Below are 21,737 nucleotides of genomic sequence, written 5' to 3'. Positions count from 1 at the left end.
CCACGAGGCAGAGCGGGGGTTAGGCCCCCCAATACCATAGCGTCCAAGGGAACACGGGGCGGAGGGGGGAGTAGCCGCCCAAGATCAGTACCCAGGGGGATGGGCTAGTGACCCCCCACCAGCCCTATAGGGCTGCAATCTATTCCCCTCCCCCCGCAGCAGAGTCCCGTGGGAGGGGGCAGGGGGATCAGCCCCTAGCGCGCAGCCTTGGGGCGGGCACGGGGAGGGGGCTTAGCCCTCCCGTAGCAGTAGCAGGCGCCCCCATGATGGAGTCTCGGGGCAAACAGGGCTTTAGCCCCCCCGGCTGTTACCTGTCTCCTCCTGAGGGGGACGGGACCGGACCGGCGGCCACTCCGCGGCCGCTCCCCCCACTGGCACTGGCTCAGGGGTGGGGGGAGCCGCAGACCCAGCCGGGGGCGTTGTGGGGACACTTTGCACTGACTGAGCCGCCCCCCTCCTCACTCTGGGGGTCACTGGGCAGGGACTGACCCCCCCCGCAGCCAATCAGCTGCCGCAGCCATAGCCCCGTCCCGAGCCGTAAACCACCGCCGCGCCGGGTTGGGTGGCGGGGTTTGGGCGACTCCGCCCATCTCCCCTCCCAATGCCGTAAAGCTGGGCCTTTGCGACAGCTAACGGTAAGGAGTGGTTGCGCGCGAGTTTGTCCTGGGAGAAGTGGGCCCTACCGCGCCCCGTCTCCAGGGGCGGGTAAAGCGAGGGGGTTGCCTAGCAACGCTGGGGGGGGCGGGACAAGGCGAGCGAGCGAGCGAGCGAGCGGCGGCGGGGGGGGGGGGGACTCGTAGGCGCCGCGGCTGGGCCTGGCGGCGACGGCTGAAGAGCGGGACCTTGGGCGGCTCGGTGAGGGCGGCGGGGGCTGGGCTGAGGCGTGCGGCCTCGGGCGGGGGCGGGGGAGGGCGACGAGGCAAGCTGGGCGGGGGGGGGGGGCGGATGGCGAGGGGAGAGGGCCGCAGGTCGAGGAGGAGCATTTCGGGGCGTTGGAGGGGCTGATCTGTCACAGCACGTTTGTGATCGAGGGGCGGGGAGGCTGCCCGCGTGCACCCGGCTGTTCTAGGCGCAGTGCAGATGGAGCGAGGAATGAGCTCTGCTTCCTTGGCTCGCAGTAGTAACAGGTTTAGAGGAGAGAAGGGGGGGAAAAAAAAAAGTCAGGGCAAAAGTGTGGGGTCGTTGCTATTGGCAGACATGTGGGGGGCGGGGGGGCTGTGCTCTTTCCCATCCCCATGCGACATTTGTTAGTCTCTAAGGTGCCACAAGTCCTCCTTTTCTTTTTGCAGATACAGACTAACACGGCTGCTACTCTGAAACCATGTGGCATAGTTGATGACTGCACGTTTTGGGGTGGGAGTACGAATGCCTCATTCCTCACCTGAGTGGTTCTGTTCGTTCCCCGCTGTACTCCAGTGATTACTGCTCTGTTCAGCAAGGACATTAGCTTGAGTATTGCTACTATAATGACCAGCAGTGAAAAAGTTAAGTGTTGACGTTTTAAATGGTTGCAATTAGGAGACAGAAGGTGGGTGAGCTAATGTTTGTTGGACCGACTTCTGTTGGTGAAACAGACAAGCTTCAAAGTTTAGGCAGAGGTGTTTTTCAGGTCTGGGAAACCAGCTTGAAAGCTTTTAGAGTAGCAGCCGTGTTAGTCTGTATTCGCAAAAAGAAAAGGAGTACTTGTGGCACCTTAGAGACTGACAAATTTATTAGAGCATAAGCTTTCGTGAGCTACAGCTCACTTCATCGGATGCATTTCCGATGAAGTGAGCTGTAGCTCACGAAAGCTTATGCTCTAATAAATTTGTCAGTCTCTAAGGTGCCACAAGTACTCCTTTTCTTTCAGCTTGAAAGCTTGTTTTTTGTTCAACAGAAGTTGGTCCAATAAAAGATATTACCTCACCCACTGCGTGCCCCATATCTGGGGATCAGCCCATCTACAACAACACTGCGGACGTTCAAGATAATTGATGGTTCACACCTCACAGTTGTTGGAGACTGCACAGGCAGGCAGGACGAACTGTGATTTACATGGGAAATATTTATTCCCACACAGAGGCTGGAAATTTAACAGTTTTTTAAAGGCAAGCCTATACACTGAAACACAATTCTCCAGCCAATTATAAAGTTCAGAGAGCCAGAGTATAGTTCATCTATGTCCTGGGGTGTGTGGATCTGCCATGACTCCTTGACAGGAACCAGAGCCTTTCAGTGAAACTTAAGCATGCTCATGCCCCATATTTCATGCATCATAGTTGAATCCTGCATTGTTTTCTGTTTGTGAAGATAGCAGCAAGGAGAAAAACTTTTCATGCAATAGTGTTTAATATGATCATGCTCCAATGAAGGACAAAACAAAGATAATGATTTAACAGGACTTTCCTTTCGTCATGATTGTGAGGAACACAGGCTTCCTTAGCTAATTGTATCCTATGTGAGTTATGACATGTCAGCTGTAACCAAAAAATATCACTTGTGACTTAAAATGCAGTCTGAGAATGTAGAAGATAATGTAATTTGAAAAAAAACCTATTTCAACATCTGTGGTTATCAAATGAGTGATGGACTTCTGTATATAGTACGTTAGCTGACGTACTCCACCCTGAAAACAAATACAGACTTTATAATTCCATTTTAGGGATATTGTGGAGTCATTGACTTGTGTGGTTTATGGTGTTCCTCAAAACTTGTTGGCCTCAAATCAACTGTCCTCCATGCTTCGTGTCTCTTCTCCCTTACTTTCTATTTAGGTAATCCTTGTTTACCAATCCCTGCAATTTTTATTTAGGTCAAACCAAAACAGTTATGGCATTAACATGATGTCTGACAACAATCACGTTATTCACTCTCCATGTATGCTATATCCCTTTTCTCTCTACTTTTTTGTCTGTCTTGTCTATTTACATTGCAAGTTCTCTAGGGCAGGGATTGTCTCTTATTCTGGATCCTGCTTTTGATTGATTTCCAGGCGCTGCCATAATATTAGATACAATTAAAGTACATTATTCCTTACATATCCCTGCTATCATACTGCTGTCTCTTATTCCCCCTCTTTTAGCTTTGTGTCTTCTGCCATGGTGTCTTACTGTGGCTGAAAAAAATATCTCTGTTGTCCTCTGGCATCTCTTCGCTCTTTCAAATTCACTTATTAAAACCCATCTCTTAAAGCAACTATGTCCCATTTTGTAATGACAACCACTCTCTCCCTTTTTCCTGACTTGGTATCCTTGGTTTAATCTGTTTTAGATTGAGGTCTTTGAAGCAAGTGACATGTCTTATCGATCTTTGGTAAAGTGCTGTGTAAATTATTGGTGCTGTATAAATATGATAGATCAGGGAAAGCACAAGCACTATCATGTTGCAAAGGTACAATTTCATCATGTTTGTCCTAGAGGAGTTCTAAATTTATTTCACACTAACAGCCTCACTGTATTGTATAAATTGGTGTACGAGGGATCCATTCATTTAACTTCTTGGACAGTAATTCAGTTTGGTCCTGAGTAAATTAGTAAATGTGTTTGAAATAATTTTATTTAAGTATTGGTTTAAGTAGAGATCAAACTCAGAGTTGTATAAAATATTTACAGAGTGATTTCCAAAATTTTTATGAGGTTTCAGATCATAAATTTCTACCTCAAGTAGAATTCAAAGTATATTCTGCAAATGAAGGAGAAATTTATAGCCTGAGGTATCAGATTTCTTCTTGATATTTAAAGTGCAAGCTTTGTGAACTGATAGCGGTCCCTGCCTCAGCTTGACAGATTTGGCTGAGGAACATAAGGTTCTAAAATCCGCATGTCAACTGTCACAAGTGCAGTGGAAAGTTATTCTCAAAAATATATGGATGTTGGTGTAACAAACATGGTGCTACCACAATTTTTATAGTTCATTGTGGATAATGTCTTATCTTTCAATTCCAATTTTAGATTCTGCCTCAGAGGAAATGTGGTCTAGTTATGGTAGTCAGGAGATTTGGGTTATATTCCTCAATCTGTCACTATCTTGCTTGGACAGCCTTAGAATGTCACTTTATCTATCTATACCTTAGTTTCCACATATATAAAATGGGAATATTCCCTACCTTTGGAAAGTACTTTGAGATCTTCAGTTAAAAGATACTATATATATGCTGGGTGCTACAGTCTAACATTTTGTATACTTTATTTCTCCTAGTTAAAATAAGCAGAAACTAAAAATATGTAAACTCCATGGTTCTGTTTGCTACTGCTTGCAAGTATAATTGATAGATGTGCTGGGAATCATACTATGACAGGTTTCAGAGTAGCAGCCGTGTTAGTCTGTGTTCGCAAAAAGAAAAGGAGTACTTGTGGCACCTTAGAGACTAACCAATTTATTTGAGCATAAGCTTTCGTGAGCTACAGCTCACTTCATCGGATGTGTGCTATCTTTTCATGAATAAGAAAGGGACTATAAGTACGTACCAGCTGGAAAAAGAAATGCAGCTAGTTATAATATGACCACTCTGGAACTGCGCTTGTTAAGTTCTGCCAAATGTTAAGGCCCAGCCACAAAAAGGCATGCTGGGGGAAAAGTTCCTATAAGAGGGCAATTCTGTAGAGAGAGTTAATAGAAACTAGAAAAGTACTAAAGAACTGCCTCTGGGGTGTGTTATGAGTTGTAACTGTCACCTAAAGATAATAGTATGCAAAGAGAAACTGCTATGATCTTAAGTGTGTCTTTTTAGTTTTCAGTTATGGAGATCTGTCTGTCAAGGCACTTGTATGGTGATGGAGCTGTGTAAGTACCTAGATAGATGCTCTCACTTGAAACTGAAGAGTGATACTTAAATTCATTGCAACTTCTCTCTGTAAGTTGTACTAAATAATTGTGATGCTATTTAAAGTGTAAAGTTGAAAACAAAGTCAGTCTTTCTACATGTGGTTGCAGTATTTGTACGGCCTTCCTGGCGAGTACTTTTATGTATATTTAGGGTTGTTCACAGATTCTTAGACCCAGCTTCTTAAGTAGCTTCTTATTTTGATGTCTCAGTTGCAGACACTAAGAAGAACCTTATCTTCTGAAGTAGTGAGCACCTGCAGTTTCTATTGACTTCAGTTGGAGTGTGCTCAGCACCTCTAGAAATCAGGCTGATAGTGTCAGGAGTTTGGCAACCAGAATTAGAGACTGTGACTTTTGAAAATGTAGATGTTAACTAATGCAGTTACACAAGCTTTGTTTTATTCTGCTTATTAAAGCAAGGGCCACATTCTGCTTTTCGGTATGTGCGTATTTCTCCCATAGAGCTCACGTGCAACAGAATGCAGTATTTGGTCATTAATTTCCATTTTTTTTAAGAGTGATCCTTAAGGATTCTTGTAGGTGAAAATCTTTAACCCTACCCTCTTCAGACTCACCTTAGGGGGGCTATGTAAAAAAGAATGAGAAGCCAGATGTAAGAAACCAGTATTTTATGTTGTTCTGTAGAAGTAGAATAGTGTTTCCCCAACGTTCTCTTTTTTTGTGTTTCAGATCAAAATGTGTCTTCTGATAGCCTGCCTTCCTCTTTGCCTTCATCAGTTCTGGTGAGCACTTGAATCCTGCCCTCACTAATATCTCTGAACTCCAGAAGAATCTACATAATAAGAACAGTTAAGTTAGCTTGTTTTTAATGCAACTCTTTGGTAATGCTTTTAATGTTTGGCCATTTAAAAATATTTTGGTGCCAATCCTGCAAAAAATTGCACAGTTATCAGCAAGTACATTTAATAAACTTAAGTTTGAAGCCTTCATCCTGCAAACACATTTATGCAGGCAGATCTTGATGCTGGTGTATAGTTCCACTGACTTCACTGGGACTCTGTACTGGTTCAAGGGTCTGCTCACCTGGATCCATTTACAGAATTGGGGCCTTATTTTCTTTAGTTAAAATCCAATGTGGATACATTGTTTTCCTTTTCTGAGTTTTGCTCGTCCACCAACCAAGCGGTTTAAAACTTGGTACAGTGAATTTGCTTTAAAAGGGAAGTAGATCAGTTGTTGGGATGTCTTTAGCTGTAAAATATTGTGTTTAGTCAGAACAAGCTATGGTTGAACATCCATGGAATACAAGTTTTGAAAAGAAGGTTGTATACACTTTCTCCAGTGGACAAACATCAAGGCATACTGGCTATGCATCTTTACTCAGTTCTTTTAAAAAAAAAAAATACTTATTCATTGCTGGCAAAACCCAGGATGTTGTAGGAAAGGGTGCTGGCAGTGCAGTAGATGGCACTGTTCTCTCAAGTCTGAATCAGTGCCCCAGCATGATGATAGAAGGCACTGTGTGTTGCTGGAGCTTTTTCACGTGAGACTTTAAACTGAGGTCTTGATCATTCAGAATGGCATGGTATTTTTGCATGGTCTGGTCACATTGACTCTAACTTCACCCTGCCTGCCTAAAATTCCTCTGACGTTTCAAATGGTCACAGTATTTTTTTTTACTTTCTACCCCATTTCAGAAGTATTGCTATGCACCCAGTCCTGCATGACTCCATCCAAATGGCTTCATTTCAGAAGTTGGCAGGATTCCTGGATTTGTGGTATAACAAAGTTTGTGCTTTGGGATGTTTGGATAAAGAGTTTTATGTGGATGTCAGTTATCCTTGCTGTTTAAGAAAAATTGTGCTGAATCACATTCCTAGATTGTTTCTTTCAAATGATGTTTATTAAGAGTAGTTTCGTTTTAGATGCTCAGTAAATGATCCAAGTTCAGCTGTATCATTCTGCTAATCTATTAAATTTAATAGCAAAAATGATTTAATCTCATTACTTTTTTCCTAGATACCCTAGAAGAAATGCCTCTATAAAGCTACAAATCCACTTCTTTAATTGGACAGAAGTAATTTAAGAAGTGACCCGTAATGCCCACAAGTAATAAGTGAAGGCATAAGACATTCTCCAAAACATAATTTTTCCCCCAAAATGGGAGATCTAGCTCCTCTCCAGGAGCTGCATAGGGATGTGCTGATAGGCACTCCTTTAACAAAGGACAGTCATGATTATGCGTCTTTCCTCAATCCGCATGTTTCACCACAAGATTCATCCACAAGAGTTAATGAGTCACATAATCAATGCATAGAATCTCCTAACTGGGGCACTTGGAGCCATCAGGACTCTGCTGTTTCAGATGCTCTTGCCCTTGTGACACATGATAAATCTGGTAGCTTGGCAAACATGAACTCTTCAATGTTCTGTTCACGGGAAATGATACTGCTCCAGTTAACCTTGATCAAGATGATGATTGCCAAAGTACAGTCCCAGGAAACTGAATTCAGCAAAAGACAGAAGTACCTTGATATAATTACAATTCTTCTGAAAGAGACCAAAATTGATTCAAAATTAGTAAGCTTTTATAAATATTTTCAAAACTTTTCATAACACAAAGTAAAAAGTGAGTGTAACTTACAGATTTTTTTTTTCTTAAACATGTCTGCAGATTTGTCTATGCAATAGTTCTGATAAGCTGTTGTCTCACATGGCTTCAAAAAGTATAGCCTCCCTTGTATATTTCCAACTAAAGAAAGAGGTGAGTGTGTCAAGTTCCTGGGTGGACTTTGAATTTGTGTGTAAGCTATCAAAATAAACATGAGTACTTGGTGGATACATTCCTTCCAGTTTTCCTTACAGTTATTCCATCTAACTATAGCTGACCTTCTACAATAGTTAAATGACATAGAGCAGTCACTGAAAATTTTACAGTATAACAGTTAAATTTTCTCTCTAGTGCAAAGCCTGCCTAAACAAGCGCAGTGCCTCTTGGTGGGGGGAGATGCAGGAATCCTTCCATGCCATCAGACTATAGAGTAGTAACAGAGCTTCTTCCTTCCTGCGTCTGCAGCCTCATATCTATAATGTCTGTGTCTACTGTACAGCATCCTTCCTAAAGGGATTTAAGACAATGGATCTGTGTAGTTGCTAGCATGACTGCTTTGCAGCATGCTATGGGCACGTCCCTCAGTGGCCTCCTGCTTCAAAATCTTGCTCTTTCTCGATGCTGGGCACACTGTCTTTTTTTTCAGAAACAGGGTGTAAAAGTAGTATGAGGTAGTGTTGTGGGAGCGGGCCACACTGAGGGGGGTATATTTGAGGAGGTATTGGGTGAGGAGTGATTTGGTGGAGGAAAGGGAAGATGCTTCAAGTGGGGGAGGGGCATGAAAGGGTATGTTTACATTGCAATGGGAGAGAGCTAGTGGGGCTTGAGCTAGTGTGTTTAAAAATAGCAATTGTCGATGTTCCACCTCTGGTGGAAACATGGGCTCTTAAGCCCACTCAGCCCACTAGGGTTGAGAACCTGAGCTTCTGCCTGAGCTGGAACATCCACAATTCCTATTTTTAGAGCACTAGTTTGAGTACTGCTAGCACAAGTCTGTCTACCCAGGTTTGAAGACTGGCTCCCATTTCCAGTATAAACATACCCAAAGAGAGCATGGAGTGGACAAAGGGAGCAGTTAGTGGCTCTGGCAAGGATCAGGGGGAAGTGTATGAAGAAGTGAGGTCAGAAACGTAGGCAGGAGCAATGTTCTGAAAATGAGCGTGAATATTTCTTTTAATGTAAATACATCAAGCTTGTGGTTTTTGCTTTAAAATGCTTTAAATAATTTTATTTGTGTCACAAAGATATTCCCTTTAGGCAGCTTGCATTATAGAATATTAATTATGCACATTGCTGAACTTTATAAATCTCACTGTATTTACATTTATTTGAAATCTAAATCCTTCAGCAAATAAAAATAGGCACCAACCTGGTCATAACAAATAGAATACTTTTCCATTTTGTGTTGTCTGAATGACCAGTTACCAAAACTTACTGTTTACTTATTGAGACAAGGTAAGTGAGGTAATATCTTTTTATTGGACTAACTTCTGTTAGTGAGAGAGACGAACAGAAATTGGTCCAATAAAAGATATTCCGTCACCCATCTTGTGTCTCTAATATCCTGGGACTGGCACAGGTACAATTACCCTGTTTACTTAGTGGGCACATTCTGTAGGCCCTATTGTAATTTCTTTGGATGGTATTGTCTTTCAGAAACAAATTTGTTTTTAATACTTCCTGCATAGGGGTCTTAAAACGATGAAGCCCATTAATTCAATTTCTGTCTAATGTGTTATTACTTAATTCACTAGTAAGAAAATAACGTGCACATGTACAAAATAGAGTTTGAATGGCTGTATTTTCTTACAAACCATTCCCCACACTTGTGCTATTACCAGCCTCTAGAAACAAGAAATGTGAGAGTTATGGGTTCAGTTCTTGCCTCTGCCATAGTCTTTTTGTGGGACTTTGGATCAATCACATAACTTCACCAGGCTTTGGTTTTACTATATGTAAAATGAGGAGAATTTTTGCTTACCAAAAGGCTATTGTGCAGTTTCATGTTTTGTAAAGGAGTGAGAGGCGCTTTCAAAGTGCCAAGCCGTTTGACTATATTCTGTCTGTATCTTTGCCCATCCCCACACATACTCCTTTTAAATGTAACATTTAAATTGTTGTATCAGTGTGTTAACTTACTATGCACAACAGTCACAACAACAAAAAAAGTAACATCACATCACATTTTGTGCATACAGAATGATTTTTTTAATTTATTTTTTAGAATACGTTTAATGTCACCTGGCTCACTTTTTGTTTGAAGACTCTGTCAGAATTCCCTAAGAGTGATCAAGTAGCAGAATGTCTATGGATTCTTAGAGCTATTGTTAGAGACATTTTGAAAGATAAAGATTTGCGCAAAGCAGGTACTGTAAGATTTTTTTTATATTGATATACAAGTGTCCACTAGGGGGAGGAAGGCTACTTATTTCAGAGCAGGTTTCAGAGTAGCAGCTGTGTTAGTCTGTATTTGCAAAAAGAAAAGGAGTACTTATGGCACCTTAGAGACTAACAAATTTATTTGAGCATAAGCTTTCGTGAGCTACAGAATTCATTCATTCGGAATGCATCCGATGAAGTGAGCTGTAGCTCACGAAAGCTTATGCTCAAATAAATGTGTTAGTCTCTAAGGTGCCATAAGTACTCCTTTTCTTATTTCAGAGCAGTCAGCCTGTTTAAAATACTAATGGCAATGAGTTATTTTTTGTCATAATGAAAAAAAATATTAAGAATGAAAATACGGTGCCCCCCCAATACACATTGAATTTGAGAGATTATCATGATCTCCTCCTTGCTGATGCTATTTCAGTGGTGAAAAGTTGTTTTAAATTATCTGGTTAATTGAATTGTACTTTAGGAACTCCACTTAAACTCTGCTTAACATTACTTTATTTATTATAGATATACTGAAGAAGGTTTTCACTCCTCTTGATACTGTACTTGAAGGATTTTACAATTCCATTTTGTCTCATCATTTTAATGGCTGCCAAGATACTTCATTATATTCTAAAGCTGCAAACAACTTGATCGAATTCATAGATTTTCTTGAAGTTCTTGTCTCCTCAAGAATTCAACTAGAGTCACATTTCAAATGCCAAAGAATTTTATTTTTGAATACTTCTTACATTTTGGACCTCACTTATTCATCAGTTCATTATTTAATCAAGAAGAAGTCCATTATGCTCCTTAAAAAATGCATCCTTTATAAAGCTGGTGAAGATTTCATAAGTGGATCATTACCCACTTTATCCTTAGAGGATCCTTATTTGGATAAGGATATGTTAGCACTGGCTAATGTTGTCTTGCAAGCTGTGAATTTGGGGTGGCTGAATCAAATACCAGTTTCTGAAAAAGCCAGCTATTTTGGAGGCAGTGAAGCTCAACCTGAGGATGGCATCCACAGTGGTCCTGACCAAGTAATCCTCAGAGCCTTGAGTTTGGTCTTACTAAAAGCTTTAGAGATCAAGGTCCAGAACTCTACTAAAGCAGCTGAAATAAAAGGTAATGTTCTATTTAAATTCATTAAGTAGCATGCACTCTAAAGCTTATAGTTGATGTAGGCAGTTTAAGATTGTTGGCTGAGCTTGCAAAGTCTTACACGCAGCTGAACAGCATTTCTCTGTATATGTGTAACTATTTCTGAATGCCACATCCTATCCATTCCAGATTTTCAGGGAATTTCTAGGAATCAGTGGCCAGGTTGACTTTGGGGACAACCTGAATGAACATTGATAGAGGGAACATAGCCACTCCATGCGTTCCTGTCATCTATTGATGACCTCTGTTAACACTTGGCAGCATATGAGTAGTATCCCTACTCATCCTCCCAGTAGAGTGCAATATGTTGACACTCCGAATTACAGAAGAGAAAAAATTGCTCTTCCTGCTGGGATCCTTGGGATGAATTGTCAGCCATGGGGGCAGCCAGAGGGAGAGAAGAGAATCCCTTTCTTCCTTCCTAACATCCAACCTCCTCAATGCCTGCTCCAGGTAGGGAGAGAGGAACCAGCTATCCGCCCCGTCCCTTTCAATTGGGGGGGAGAAAAATACTTTGGGAGGGAGAAAGGAGAGAGACAAAGCCGCTAGCATGATGCAGAGAATGGGGCTCCATGTATGGTGGGAGCACAGCATGACTGGGGAACAGAAACCCTGGCCTGGTGGGGAGAATGGGGGACTCGGGGAAGGGAGCACACACAGCCTTTGCCATTGGGGTGGGGGAGTAGGAAGGAGTGACACACACAGCCTCTGCTGTTTGGGGTGGGGAAGTGGGAATGGGAGTGCACACAGAGCCACTGGCATAGTGAAGAAAATGAGGGACCCTGATATGAGAGGAGAAAGGAATTGGGTGCACACAGAACCACTGCAGAAGGAATATTCAGGCGGGAGTTGCAAAGAGTGCCTGAAAAAGAGGGGCATGGAATGGTGCCACCCAGGAGGATTGCGAGGGGAATTAAGGGATCCACTGAGCTCCTGAGATGTACAATGAGCTTGGCCTACAGAAGGTATGAAGGGTGAAACCAGCTAGATTAAAACACTGTTAAAATGTTAAAGTAATGACTTCACTTAATTTTAAGCAAACTGAATGTTAGGAATACAATTTAGGCACAGGTGTTGGGTGATCATATTTTTGGCTTTGGGGTTTTTTGAGGGGGGGGTTGCTATATGATAGTCTTTAAAATTGCTTAATTTTAACTACATTTAAATTAACCCTTGGTAGTAGTTACAGATGTCCTAGTTCTATTGGGGAGAGGGTGGGGAAGATGGAATGATCCCTGATTTCAGTCTGAAAAGTACCTGAGCTTGTATGATGATTGAATGTTCATATTCTTTTTCTGAGAAGCAAGGTAAGCCTTTAAAAATCTAACTTTAGGGTGAGCTACATTGTACTTTTTTTTTTTTTTTTTAACAACAAAGGTGATTCCCATGTTGTAAGAAACCTTGCTACAAAATTAGCTTCTATTCAGACAAATGGCAAGGCTATACCATTCAATCCATAGAGCTTTTCCAATACGATCTAAGAAATGCCTTCTGATAATCTAAGTTGCCATTATTTTTTAAAAATGTTGAGCACTTGTTTGGAAAATCAGGGCCCCAAATTTGGATTTGAGGAATCTTTTTACTATGCAGTGGAATATTGCAGAGGTAAATCTCTCATCTGAGGAAGGGTATATATATGGTACAGACAGGGTTGTTTTTCAAGAGCTGGCCACAGAAATAAAATGGCATGGTAGTCTTGGGAGAATGTTTCCTCTTGTATCCTCAGGGTGTATGTGGCAATGCAGGTGCTGCTGACATGCAGTGTAGAGGTGGTAGTTAAAATTAGGGGGTGTTGCAATCCAGAATGAAGACTTGAAGGAAAATTTTATAAACTCAGTGAATAATATAATTTTCTGGTAAGGTTTGGTTTGTGTATCTCAGCATTTTTGTTCAATCACAGCAGTCTACCAAGATACATATGAGAACCTATCTCATCTTTGAAGGTTTTATGGTCAGAGTAGATTTTACTATGGTTGTATTATCAGTTTAATACATTTATATTTCCTGCAGAAGTTTAGGCCCTGATTCTGCAATTCGTTGTTGCTGAAAAATTGTACCATAGGGATCTTAGTCTTAACACTGCACCAGATTATTCCTTTGCATGGGAGGGACCAAGTGGGATAAATTACAGCAAGGTGGCTTTATCAGATCATTCTCTCTGTGGCATGAGGTAGATTATATCTCATCCCTCTCTCTACAGTTGTATTTGCTGGAGGCCCAGGGCCAATGGAGACATGCAGTCAGAGAGCCAAATGAGTCAGAGACCCCAGGGCGAGTGTGGAAACAGAGTTTCTATGTAGACGGCCTTGGATTTTCTTATAGCTCTCCTGAGACCAGCAGGTTTTGGAGAAGTAATCTCCTTGTTTATTCTGCAGTAAACCTGGGAGGGAGAGAGAGGGAGAGCTGAACCCATCCCATCCCACAACCATAAAGGTTCTCCCCCCTCCACACCCACCTCTTCTATGTGGTCTTTCTGTGGGAGGGAGTGACAGAGCCTGAGAATCCCATTCTTCAAATAATATACTTGCATATGTATTTAAATTGCATCACTGCTAACTCTTCTGGAAGCTGTCCTCCCCTTGAGCAGTGAAATCTGTGTTTTGCATTAGAGTTATAAAAGTTTAATATTGTAAGAATTTTTACATATACAATGTTTGTGCAAAAAGTAACCATTTTATGTTGCATTTGGGGTGAAATGATTTTGCTGATGGCTCTTAGCAAACCACTTCCAATTGCTTTGATTTTTGACTCCATAAATAGCATCATTCTGCAAGGCATTTGTCAATGCAATGCTAATTCAGTTGAACTAAGGGATTTGTGCTTGGACAACTGTTATTGCACTGTTAATTTAACAAAGTGTGTGTTTCGCTTTTTAATATGAAAAAATGAAAGCAAAATTTCAGTTATGCTCTCTCTTTTTAGCAGACTTGCAGAGTTTCATGTCCCAGTTATTGATATTCTTGAAGAAACATCTGAAGTCTTCTCAACATTTTCATCCAAATGTACATCCTTGTGAGTGGCTTTCCATGGTCTTTATAGAACAAGATGATGACATGCTGGAAGCTACTAGATCATTGCTAACAGTTTATTTCAAGTTTGATAGGTTGGTGTGAATATATATATTGATTTCTTTCTTAGGCCTATGAAGACAAATTAAACTTTTTTATTTGGTGAGATCATACAATTCATAATAGCAGTATTCTTATATTATTAGTACATAAAGAAATAACACAAGAAAATATATTAACAATCTTTAATGGATTTATTGAATTACTTTGGAGGACCTGAAAAACAAAGAGGAGTCCGGTGGCACCTTTAAGACTAACAGATTTATTAAGGTGCCACCAGAATCCTTGTTTTTGTGGATACAGACTAACATGGCTACCCCTCTGAGAATTGATACCCCTCTGATAACAGTAGTTAGAAATCATTGGGAATCTTACATTGATGTTGTTTGGTTTTGGATCAGACTGTAAGTGGTGTTTATGATGGTTTTTCTATTATGAGCTCAATCCTACCCTCTAATTCACAGTAGCTGACTTCACAGATTTTGAGTGATAGTCAGATGTTGACTGAAAGGCAAGATTGAGTATTTTTTGTGAACACTCAACTTTTTTGGAGAAGGGTTTCATGTTATGATTAAACTTTAAGAATGAGTGGAAGTTGAATCTGAGGACTGCTGAAGTGAACTGTAATCACGCTTTGCAGTAATGGCTTCTTAGGCAGGATCCACATAACTTGCTGAAAAGTGGCAATACTGTTATCTAAAATGTATTGAGTAAATTTATCATGCAAACCCTTTTGTTTCATTTTCATTCAATTTCCTGTACAGGGGAGATGCAACCCAAATTTATGATAAGAAACTTGGCTGGGCGAATCACTTTGTAATTTCAAACTTGTTTGATTGCATTATTGCTAGTAGTGTCTATTGTTAAATGTTAAGACACCCAGGTTTGAAAATGCTGGTCTTAAAGTTAAATACCTAAATATAGATTTAGGAGCCTAAATAACTTTTTCCAAGGTGCATAGCATCTTGTAAATGAAGTAACCTTTATTAATTTTTTGTATATTTACAAAAATGTGAAAAGGATATCTACTCACATACTTGAGGCACCTTTGACATAACTTATAAATATTAAATGGAGTAGTACAGTTTAAGATAACTGACCACCAGTGTTTCAGGTATCTTAATTTGATGACCTCCAGGACATAAGGATATTCATACCAAGGAGGGTAGTAAACACTAAAGCTGTTGAGCCCTCACAGAGAAAGCCATGCTAGCAGTCCCCTCTTGTTTTTATACCAACAGGGGCTCCAGCTCAAACACCGCTGCTGATCTCAACTGAATTTTGCCAAGTTCAATATATAGATTGGAAAGCCTTGCCTTTAATATTAAGCTATAGTAGGATCTGGTGTGTATACTGCTGATCTCTCATACATTGCTTCTACCTCTGTAGTTAAAATTACTAAAAATGTTAAGCAAGAATGTTTATGGAAAATTATTCAGTATTTAAATAGCTGTTCTATTGCATTCCATTTAATCTGTGTTTGACTAACTTTTCAGGTTATGGCATGATGATGCTGGTAACTTGTGCATTGAAGCAGAAGAAGACGAAACCTGGATCTGCCTGACACATGAGAGTGGCTGTAATCCTCACTGTATCTTTTTATTTTTCCTAAAAAGCATTGCGTTTGATTCCACAGTTCTTCTTGACTTTTTGATTTCATCAGAAACCTGCTTCCTTGAGTATTTTGTAAGATATTTAAAACTTCTTAGAGAAGACTGGCATCATTTTGTCAACGTATCTAACCGCTTTGATATTGTATCTAAAAGAGGTGTGTGTGTTTCTTTTGTCACCTCATCCCACCAAGAAAAAAAAATCTGTCTGACTGATGAGAGTTTGGAAAATGCTTGTAGTGATCAAGTACAACACACTCTGGTATCTTTGGCTTCTTCCCAGAAGCCTTCTGTGCCAATGGAACAGCAAGGTGATGACCAAGTTGTAAAACCCAACAAGTCTAACTCATTGATATGGACTGATAACACATCTGCATTGGATTGCCTTCAAAGCCTTGTTAATTATGACAGTTCAGAAGATTCTGAATTGGAGTCAGTTGGAAAGGAGTGTTTGGCAAACATGAAGCAGATGCCTTCAAATCAAGGCAGTACAAAGATAAGGGAAACTGCTTGTATGGATGCAAATGACAAACCCCATACACTTGAACCTAAAGTGTTACCCCTAAAACAAAAAAGTTCTAATCCCTCGTCACTCATGGTATGTAATATGTCCCCAAATAACCCTGTGCCTGTAGAAAGAATGCTTCTCAAATCAATGAAATGTTTGGAAGAACTGCAAAAAGCAATTTCTAGGTTACAGAGAAGAAACCTATTCCCATACAACCCAGCTGCATTGTTGAAACTGTTGAGACAATCAATAAAAGCATGAATCTACTATAAGGCAATGAAGTGCTATTGTTGACATTTTGAAGTGATTTCACACTCATATGTGATGGAATGTTTCCATAAGAAGAGTGTACATGCTCAAACATACATTCCTTTTGGACCAAGCAGGCTAAACTGGCTGCCAACTGACACTTCGAAAAGACAAATCTGCAGCAGCATTTAAGAACTTAACCTGTTGTTTCATGGTCCCAAACTTACTCATGGTACGTATGACAGAGTGAGGGTGAGTTATTGGGTATTAGCAAATTTTAACAATAAATTGATTATTCACATAAAGACATAATAAAGTACTTTCACTTGAAGTGTAAGGTGTAATTCTAGCATTTTAAGACCCAACTAGATTGTTAGTGCATTACTGACACTGATGCAATGATAATCCAGGCTCAAGTACTTAGAAGCACAGCTATGTAAGCTCTTTGGGGCAAGGTTCGTCTGTTCTGTGTTTGTAATACCTCAGTGCCTAGGAGCCTCAGTCATGGACCAGGACCCCATTGTGCGAGGTGCTGTACCAACAAAAAATTATATCCCATTCCTCCACTTCTATGATTTTAATGCTAATTTATATTATTGTTTCACTTTTTGGCCTTTACTATAGGTTTGATCAGCTAGTAGTGTAGCACTTTTATTGGTCCAAATTGGAATTGATGATGTCACTGAAAATAGTTTAAAATTAATGCCTAAAACAACATAATGTGCATGCCTTTTTTTTCAAAAAAAAAAAAAAAGATGAACTAGTATATAAATTCCCTGTTTAAATGAAAACTTGTTAATGCAACATTACATTTAAAATCAAAATTGTGCAATGCAGAAGTAAAATTCTAATATCAGTGCTTATGCAGGTGCATAAACACCCTATATATTATGATATAAAATTTATAGCCTAGTAGTATATTTAAAATACACATAACTAGAAAAAATGGATAACTGGCTTGCATTGCAAATGTTCAATGTAAACATTATTATTAGAACATATTTTCTGCATTTACTCACTACCTGTGATTAACTGACTAATCTCACTGTTGTTAATGGCTGTGTTAATGCATTTAAATTGCTTAATGTTATAATTTTCAATACTGCCAATTGGGAAATATCTTTCACATATTAATGAAGTAAGAATGGTGGATAGATGAATTTCCTGTTTGGCGGTGCCAGTTTTCTAGCAGGTTACTCTACCTAGCTACAATGACTAGCTTCACAACTGAAAAAGAGATGAGTGGTTTTTTTGTTTTTTGTTTTTTTTAAATGGAAGCTTAGAATTTTCAGGATATTGTAGAATGCAGAAAAATTAGAGAGGCCCTACATTTAGGTTTCAGAGTGGTAGCTGTGTTAGTCTGTGTCTGCAAAAAAAAACAAGGAGTACTTGTGGCACCTTAGAGTAACTAACAAATTTATTTAGGGATTTTTTTTTAAAGATTGTGTTACTTGTATATTTAAAAAAAAATTGCTAAATTGTTTAGAAATGAGAATTATTTTTTTATCCCTGATGAAATAAAAATGATTGCAGACAGTTTGTTCAAACTTTCCAGACCAGATTTCACCTTTGAGACTGAAATTTTCCATGCTTGGCCTTTGCACATAGTTAGGAATGGGTGAAAATGTGAGTGATAGTGGGAAGTGTTTCACATTCATGGTTAGAGTGGGTATCTTCCAGAAAGTAACATAATTTAAAGTAACTTTATCCACTGGGAGGCTTATAGACTCTCTGCTTTTAAATCTAACATTTCTACTGATTACAAATAATTTGACTAATTTGAGCAGGTTTGGATATGCCTTGTCCTATGAAAATCTTCTCTCCAAAAATAATTTGTACATTGATTGTCTTATATAAACACAAGAACTAGTCAGTTATACAATAGGGTAAACCAGGGATCAGCAACCTTTGGCATGCCGCCCATCGGGGAAATCCGCTGGTGGGCTGGGATGGTTTGATTATCTGCAAGTTTGGCTGATCGCAGCTCCCACTGGTCGCGGTTCGCTGTTCCAGGCCAATGGAGCACAAAAGCGGCGACCAGCACATCCCTCAGCCCACGCCACTGCCCGCAGACCCCATTGGCCTGGAACGGCAGACCGCAGCCAGTGCGAGCTGCGATCAGCCAAACCTGCAGACGTTGCAGATAAACAACCAGGCCCGCCAGCGGATTTCCCTGATGGGCCGTGGGCCGAAGGTTGCCGATACCTGGGATAAATATTGCAAGGACTCTACAGTACTGTTCTCTGTAGAACACCCAAGGGATCTCAGCAGTATCCAAAACCAGTAGGAGACTCTCGTGGTTTTCCCACAGCCATTTTCTTGCATCCAGTTCCTTTCCAGGATACCACGGCACTTACGATACTGCTTATAGAGAATAGTACCATAAAGGAAAAAAATGACCAAAAAATTTGAAGTTTTAAAAATCATTTTAATCTAATCTGATATCACAACTACTGTTATGCATTAATCATAATTGTCTGGTTATTTTATGGCCTTCTCTGTGGGTTATATCCCACAAAAGCTTATGGCCGAATAAATTTGTTAGTCTCTAAGGTGCCACAAGGACACCTCATTGTTTAATCTTAACTCTGAATTTCCTGGGTTTGTAATGTTTGTTTTTGGAGACAATTACAACAGCTCTAATGTATTTTATCCTTTTATTATAGATACATACTTGCAATCTTAGCTTCATTATGATGTAATTTTTATCTGGGCTCATTAATCAAGTTATGGCTGCTCTAAGATACTGGGCACCAACTGTGTTTTAATTCTCACCAGCTCCAAGCTGAAGTTGATTGTGGATCTAGTGGTTTATTACTATTTGATCATTTACACTTATTCTGTTCCTCAGGAACCCATTTGTTACAATCCTCAGAGTGCTTTTAAAGACTCCATTTACATTGGAAAAACTGAGGGGGAAATCTGATTTTTCTTTTGTAATTAAAGAACTAAAATTCATAGTGTTACAGTTTATGCAAACTATAGGGGCTGGACTGGGGACATGACAGTTGTACGAGTTATCTTTTGTAGTCCTTATCTCCAACTCTTACCTCATTATTTGAGTACTCCGGCAGACAGCAAGCAGACTGGTTTCAGGACTATATCAAACAGTACAGCACAGTGAGAGCACCCCAGCCATATGCTCCCTTTTAGAATCCAAAAGATTTTTATTTTAATCCATTGATGGTTATGCAAGCCTCTGTTTCTGTTCAGCAAATAACCCTGTAGCAAACTGTATTACCAAAGCCCCTCTGGAACCTGAGGACTGGATACTCAAACTCTGTCAGTCCCTTTATAATAGGTCAACTGTTGCAAGTTCTTTTATCATTAAGTTAATGACATACACAACTGTCTTGCATTATTGCACAAAAACTTAACCACACATCCTATTGGTAAATGAATTGTGTTAAGGAGAATTATTTCCAATCCATTTGTTATGACTAGCTAAAATTTCCACAGCCTCTGTTTATGAAAGGGGATTGGCCCATAGTTTGTGCAGTCATTTGATTTTTCTAGCTTCAGAATGAATAAAATGGTGCTATAAGGAGGCAAGTAGTTACTATTAAAAGCTGTTACAGTGTATGCATCTCTTTAAGTAGAGATATTCATTTCTAGAACTCTACTGAAAATCCATCTAAATCCAGGACACTCATGGTTCTTCATGGACTCTTATTTCCTCTAATATTTCTACTTTTCCACATTTTAGTTTTTTGGTCTCCCATTATAGGTTGGAGACTTAATAAATCAAACTTCCTGAATTCTTCTACAGTAAAACAAATTTTCTTGGCAAATTTCTGAATTAAAAAGCCTGGCATGGTGTTGTCTTTTATTTGTGAATCCAGTAATGTCAGGAGAGTGGAAATGATATTTATAAATCTTCCAAAGTAGAACAACTTCATCAACCCTCCTTTCAGAAAGGATCCGGTATTGAGGATTTAGCAGAGCTAGCCAGCATCACACTAAGAACTCTGAATGCACCATTAACTGCAATGCTGCTGCTTTTCTGTATGTTTATCAGACCACTACAGTGCATGCTGAAGTCTCCCTGAAAATAGAGTATATGCTTGTCTTGTAATAGGGTAACAGGAAATCTCCTGTGCTTACCTGGTTACTGACAAGCCAGGAATAATCTGCATTTGGTTATGGATGTTCAAATTCATTTGAGCTAAAGTGCAGTCCCAATAATAACTCGGGTAGATGAGCTATATTCCCAAGGCACTTATTCTCTCCTGGTGCAGTATCTTTTAAATATGGAAATGGGGATAGTTGTGATTGCTCTGAGGACCTTCAAAGATCTGGTGGTAAGGAAAGTCCTAATTCAAATGGATAATCCAGACTCTAGAGTTCTACATAAAACAAGAAGGAAGGAACAGAATTGCATCTTGTATGTGGCAGAAAGCCTTTGTGTAGAGTTAGTGTCCTGCAAGGCAGACCTGGTTGGTACTTAACTGAGAGGTAAAGAAAACAAAAGCGATGCCAATCAATAGTAGACCCATACGAGCTGTCCCTCAATAAGAGTTTAGTTGAAGCAGAGCTTACAACTGGGGGACATGGAATATCTGAATAACTGTTTTTGCACTGTTGAATAATGCCTTCACCATCTGCTAGGAGAGGAAGCTGACTTGTATTTCCTGAGACTGATTTGTAGACCTTTACTCCCCATGGAGAAAAGATAGAGGTTCCTCAGTCCTAATTGTCTCCTATTGTCTGAGACAAATTTTGTATTGATCATGTTAGGAACTGTAGTAGTGGATCCAAACAGGATAAGAGTCTGACCACATATAATTATATGAAGCAATTACTGCCCTGCATCTTAACCTGGGACCTCTCTCCATCTATATAACTCCAAGGAGGGTGGAGGATGAGAGGCTTGACATTTCCAAGCAGGTAGCTCTCATCCTTCTAGCTTCTCCAAAGAATGTAATAGATGTATACAGAGAAACAGGCAGCTTAGTGAAAACCAACATGGCAAGACAACTTTGAATTCAAACATAGGACATATGCAGATTTTAAGTGGGAAAGGGCTGCAGTCTAGTGCCAAAAACCCAAGTGGCTATTCCTATGTTCCCAGCACAAATACTGCTTGACTTCCTTCACCTGTCAGCCTGTCTTAGACATCTTCCCTTGGAGTTCATATGGCAGCTGTTTTGGACTTTCATGGTTTATGATGAAGGTATTACTCCATCTTTCTGTTATCCAGGTCATATAGGTCTTGATGCAATTAACCTCTTCCCCACAAACAAGTAATTCCTTGTAGCATGGGATACTAGTCCTAATAAAGGTGGTGAAAGTTTCTTTAGAGCCTTTGGTACATGAGAAGTTTATTACATGGAATGTCTTGTTCCCGATAATACTGACTTCAGTTCCCAGAATGAGCAGTCTTCATGCTG

General features: G+C 40.0%; 3 protein-coding genes across 28 annotated transcripts in view; 2 read left to right on the top strand and 1 right to left on the bottom strand.

Annotated features, from left to right (window-relative positions):
• Positions 1–697, bottom strand: part of ASB7 (ankyrin repeat and SOCS box containing 7) — a 48,265-nt gene extending 47,568 nt beyond the window's left edge. For 2 of the 7 annotated variants that reach the window (XM_038418402.2, XM_038418403.2), the window contains exon 1: positions 312–543. The gene's annotated coding sequence lies outside the window, so the exon portion shown is untranslated. Of the gene's footprint in view, positions 1–311 lie in introns of all 7 variants that reach the window. The other 5 variants (XM_038418399.2, XM_038418401.2, XM_043494602.1 and 2 more) reach the window with 4 other exon arrangements.
• On the top strand, positions 558–16,678 carry LINS1 (lines homolog 1). 20 transcript variants are annotated; one of them, XM_043494595.1, is made up of 10 exons: positions 607–705; positions 5,494–5,612; positions 6,462–6,542; positions 6,784–7,344; positions 7,439–7,528; positions 9,600–9,741; positions 10,277–10,876; positions 13,838–13,924; positions 14,745–14,784; positions 15,477–16,678. In XM_043494595.1, exons 4-10 carry the CDS (start codon positions 6,925–6,927, stop codon positions 16,357–16,359), a joined length of 2,262 nt encoding a protein of 753 aa, XP_043350530.1. In that variant the 5' UTR covers positions 607–705; positions 5,494–5,612; positions 6,462–6,542; positions 6,784–6,924; the 3' UTR covers positions 16,360–16,678. The 20 variants fall into 20 exon arrangements, with proteins under 20 accessions (XP_043350528.1, XP_043350530.1, XP_043350529.1 ...); XM_043494594.1 differs by having other exon boundaries at positions 13,835–13,924; XM_043494586.1 differs by lacking the exons at positions 607–705; positions 14,745–14,784 and adding exons at positions 806–855; positions 1,290–1,484 and having other exon boundaries at positions 13,835–14,015.
• Positions 16,441–21,737, top strand: part of CERS3 (ceramide synthase 3) — a 72,775-nt gene continuing 67,478 nt past the window's right edge. The window contains exon 1 of the mRNA XM_043494601.1: positions 16,441–16,579. The gene's annotated coding sequence lies outside the window, so the exon portion shown is untranslated. The remainder of the gene's footprint in view (positions 16,580–21,737) is intronic.

The sequence above is a fragment of the Dermochelys coriacea genome, chromosome 10, assembly GCF_009764565.3.
Source record: "Dermochelys coriacea isolate rDerCor1 chromosome 10, rDerCor1.pri.v4, whole genome shotgun sequence".
In the NCBI taxonomy this organism is placed as follows: domain Eukaryota; kingdom Metazoa; phylum Chordata; order Testudines; family Dermochelyidae; genus Dermochelys; species Dermochelys coriacea.
Note: the sequence above shows the minus strand (reverse complement) of the source record. Positions and strands in the feature narration are given on the sequence as shown.

Excerpts from the sequence above, each read along its gene's own strand:
- LINS1 (XM_043494582.1), top strand. The coding sequence starts at position 6,925 with ATGGGAGATCTAGCTCCTCTCCAGGAGCTGCATAGGGATGTGCTGATA. Across the intron at positions 7,345-7,438 it reads CCAAAATTGATTCAAAATTA|ATTTGTCTATGCAATAGTTC; the intron begins GTAAGCTTTTAT and ends ACATGTCTGCAG. Across the intron at positions 9,742-10,276 it reads TAAAGATTTGCGCAAAGCAG|ATATACTGAAGAAGGTTTTC; the intron begins GTACTGTAAGAT and ends TATTTATTATAG.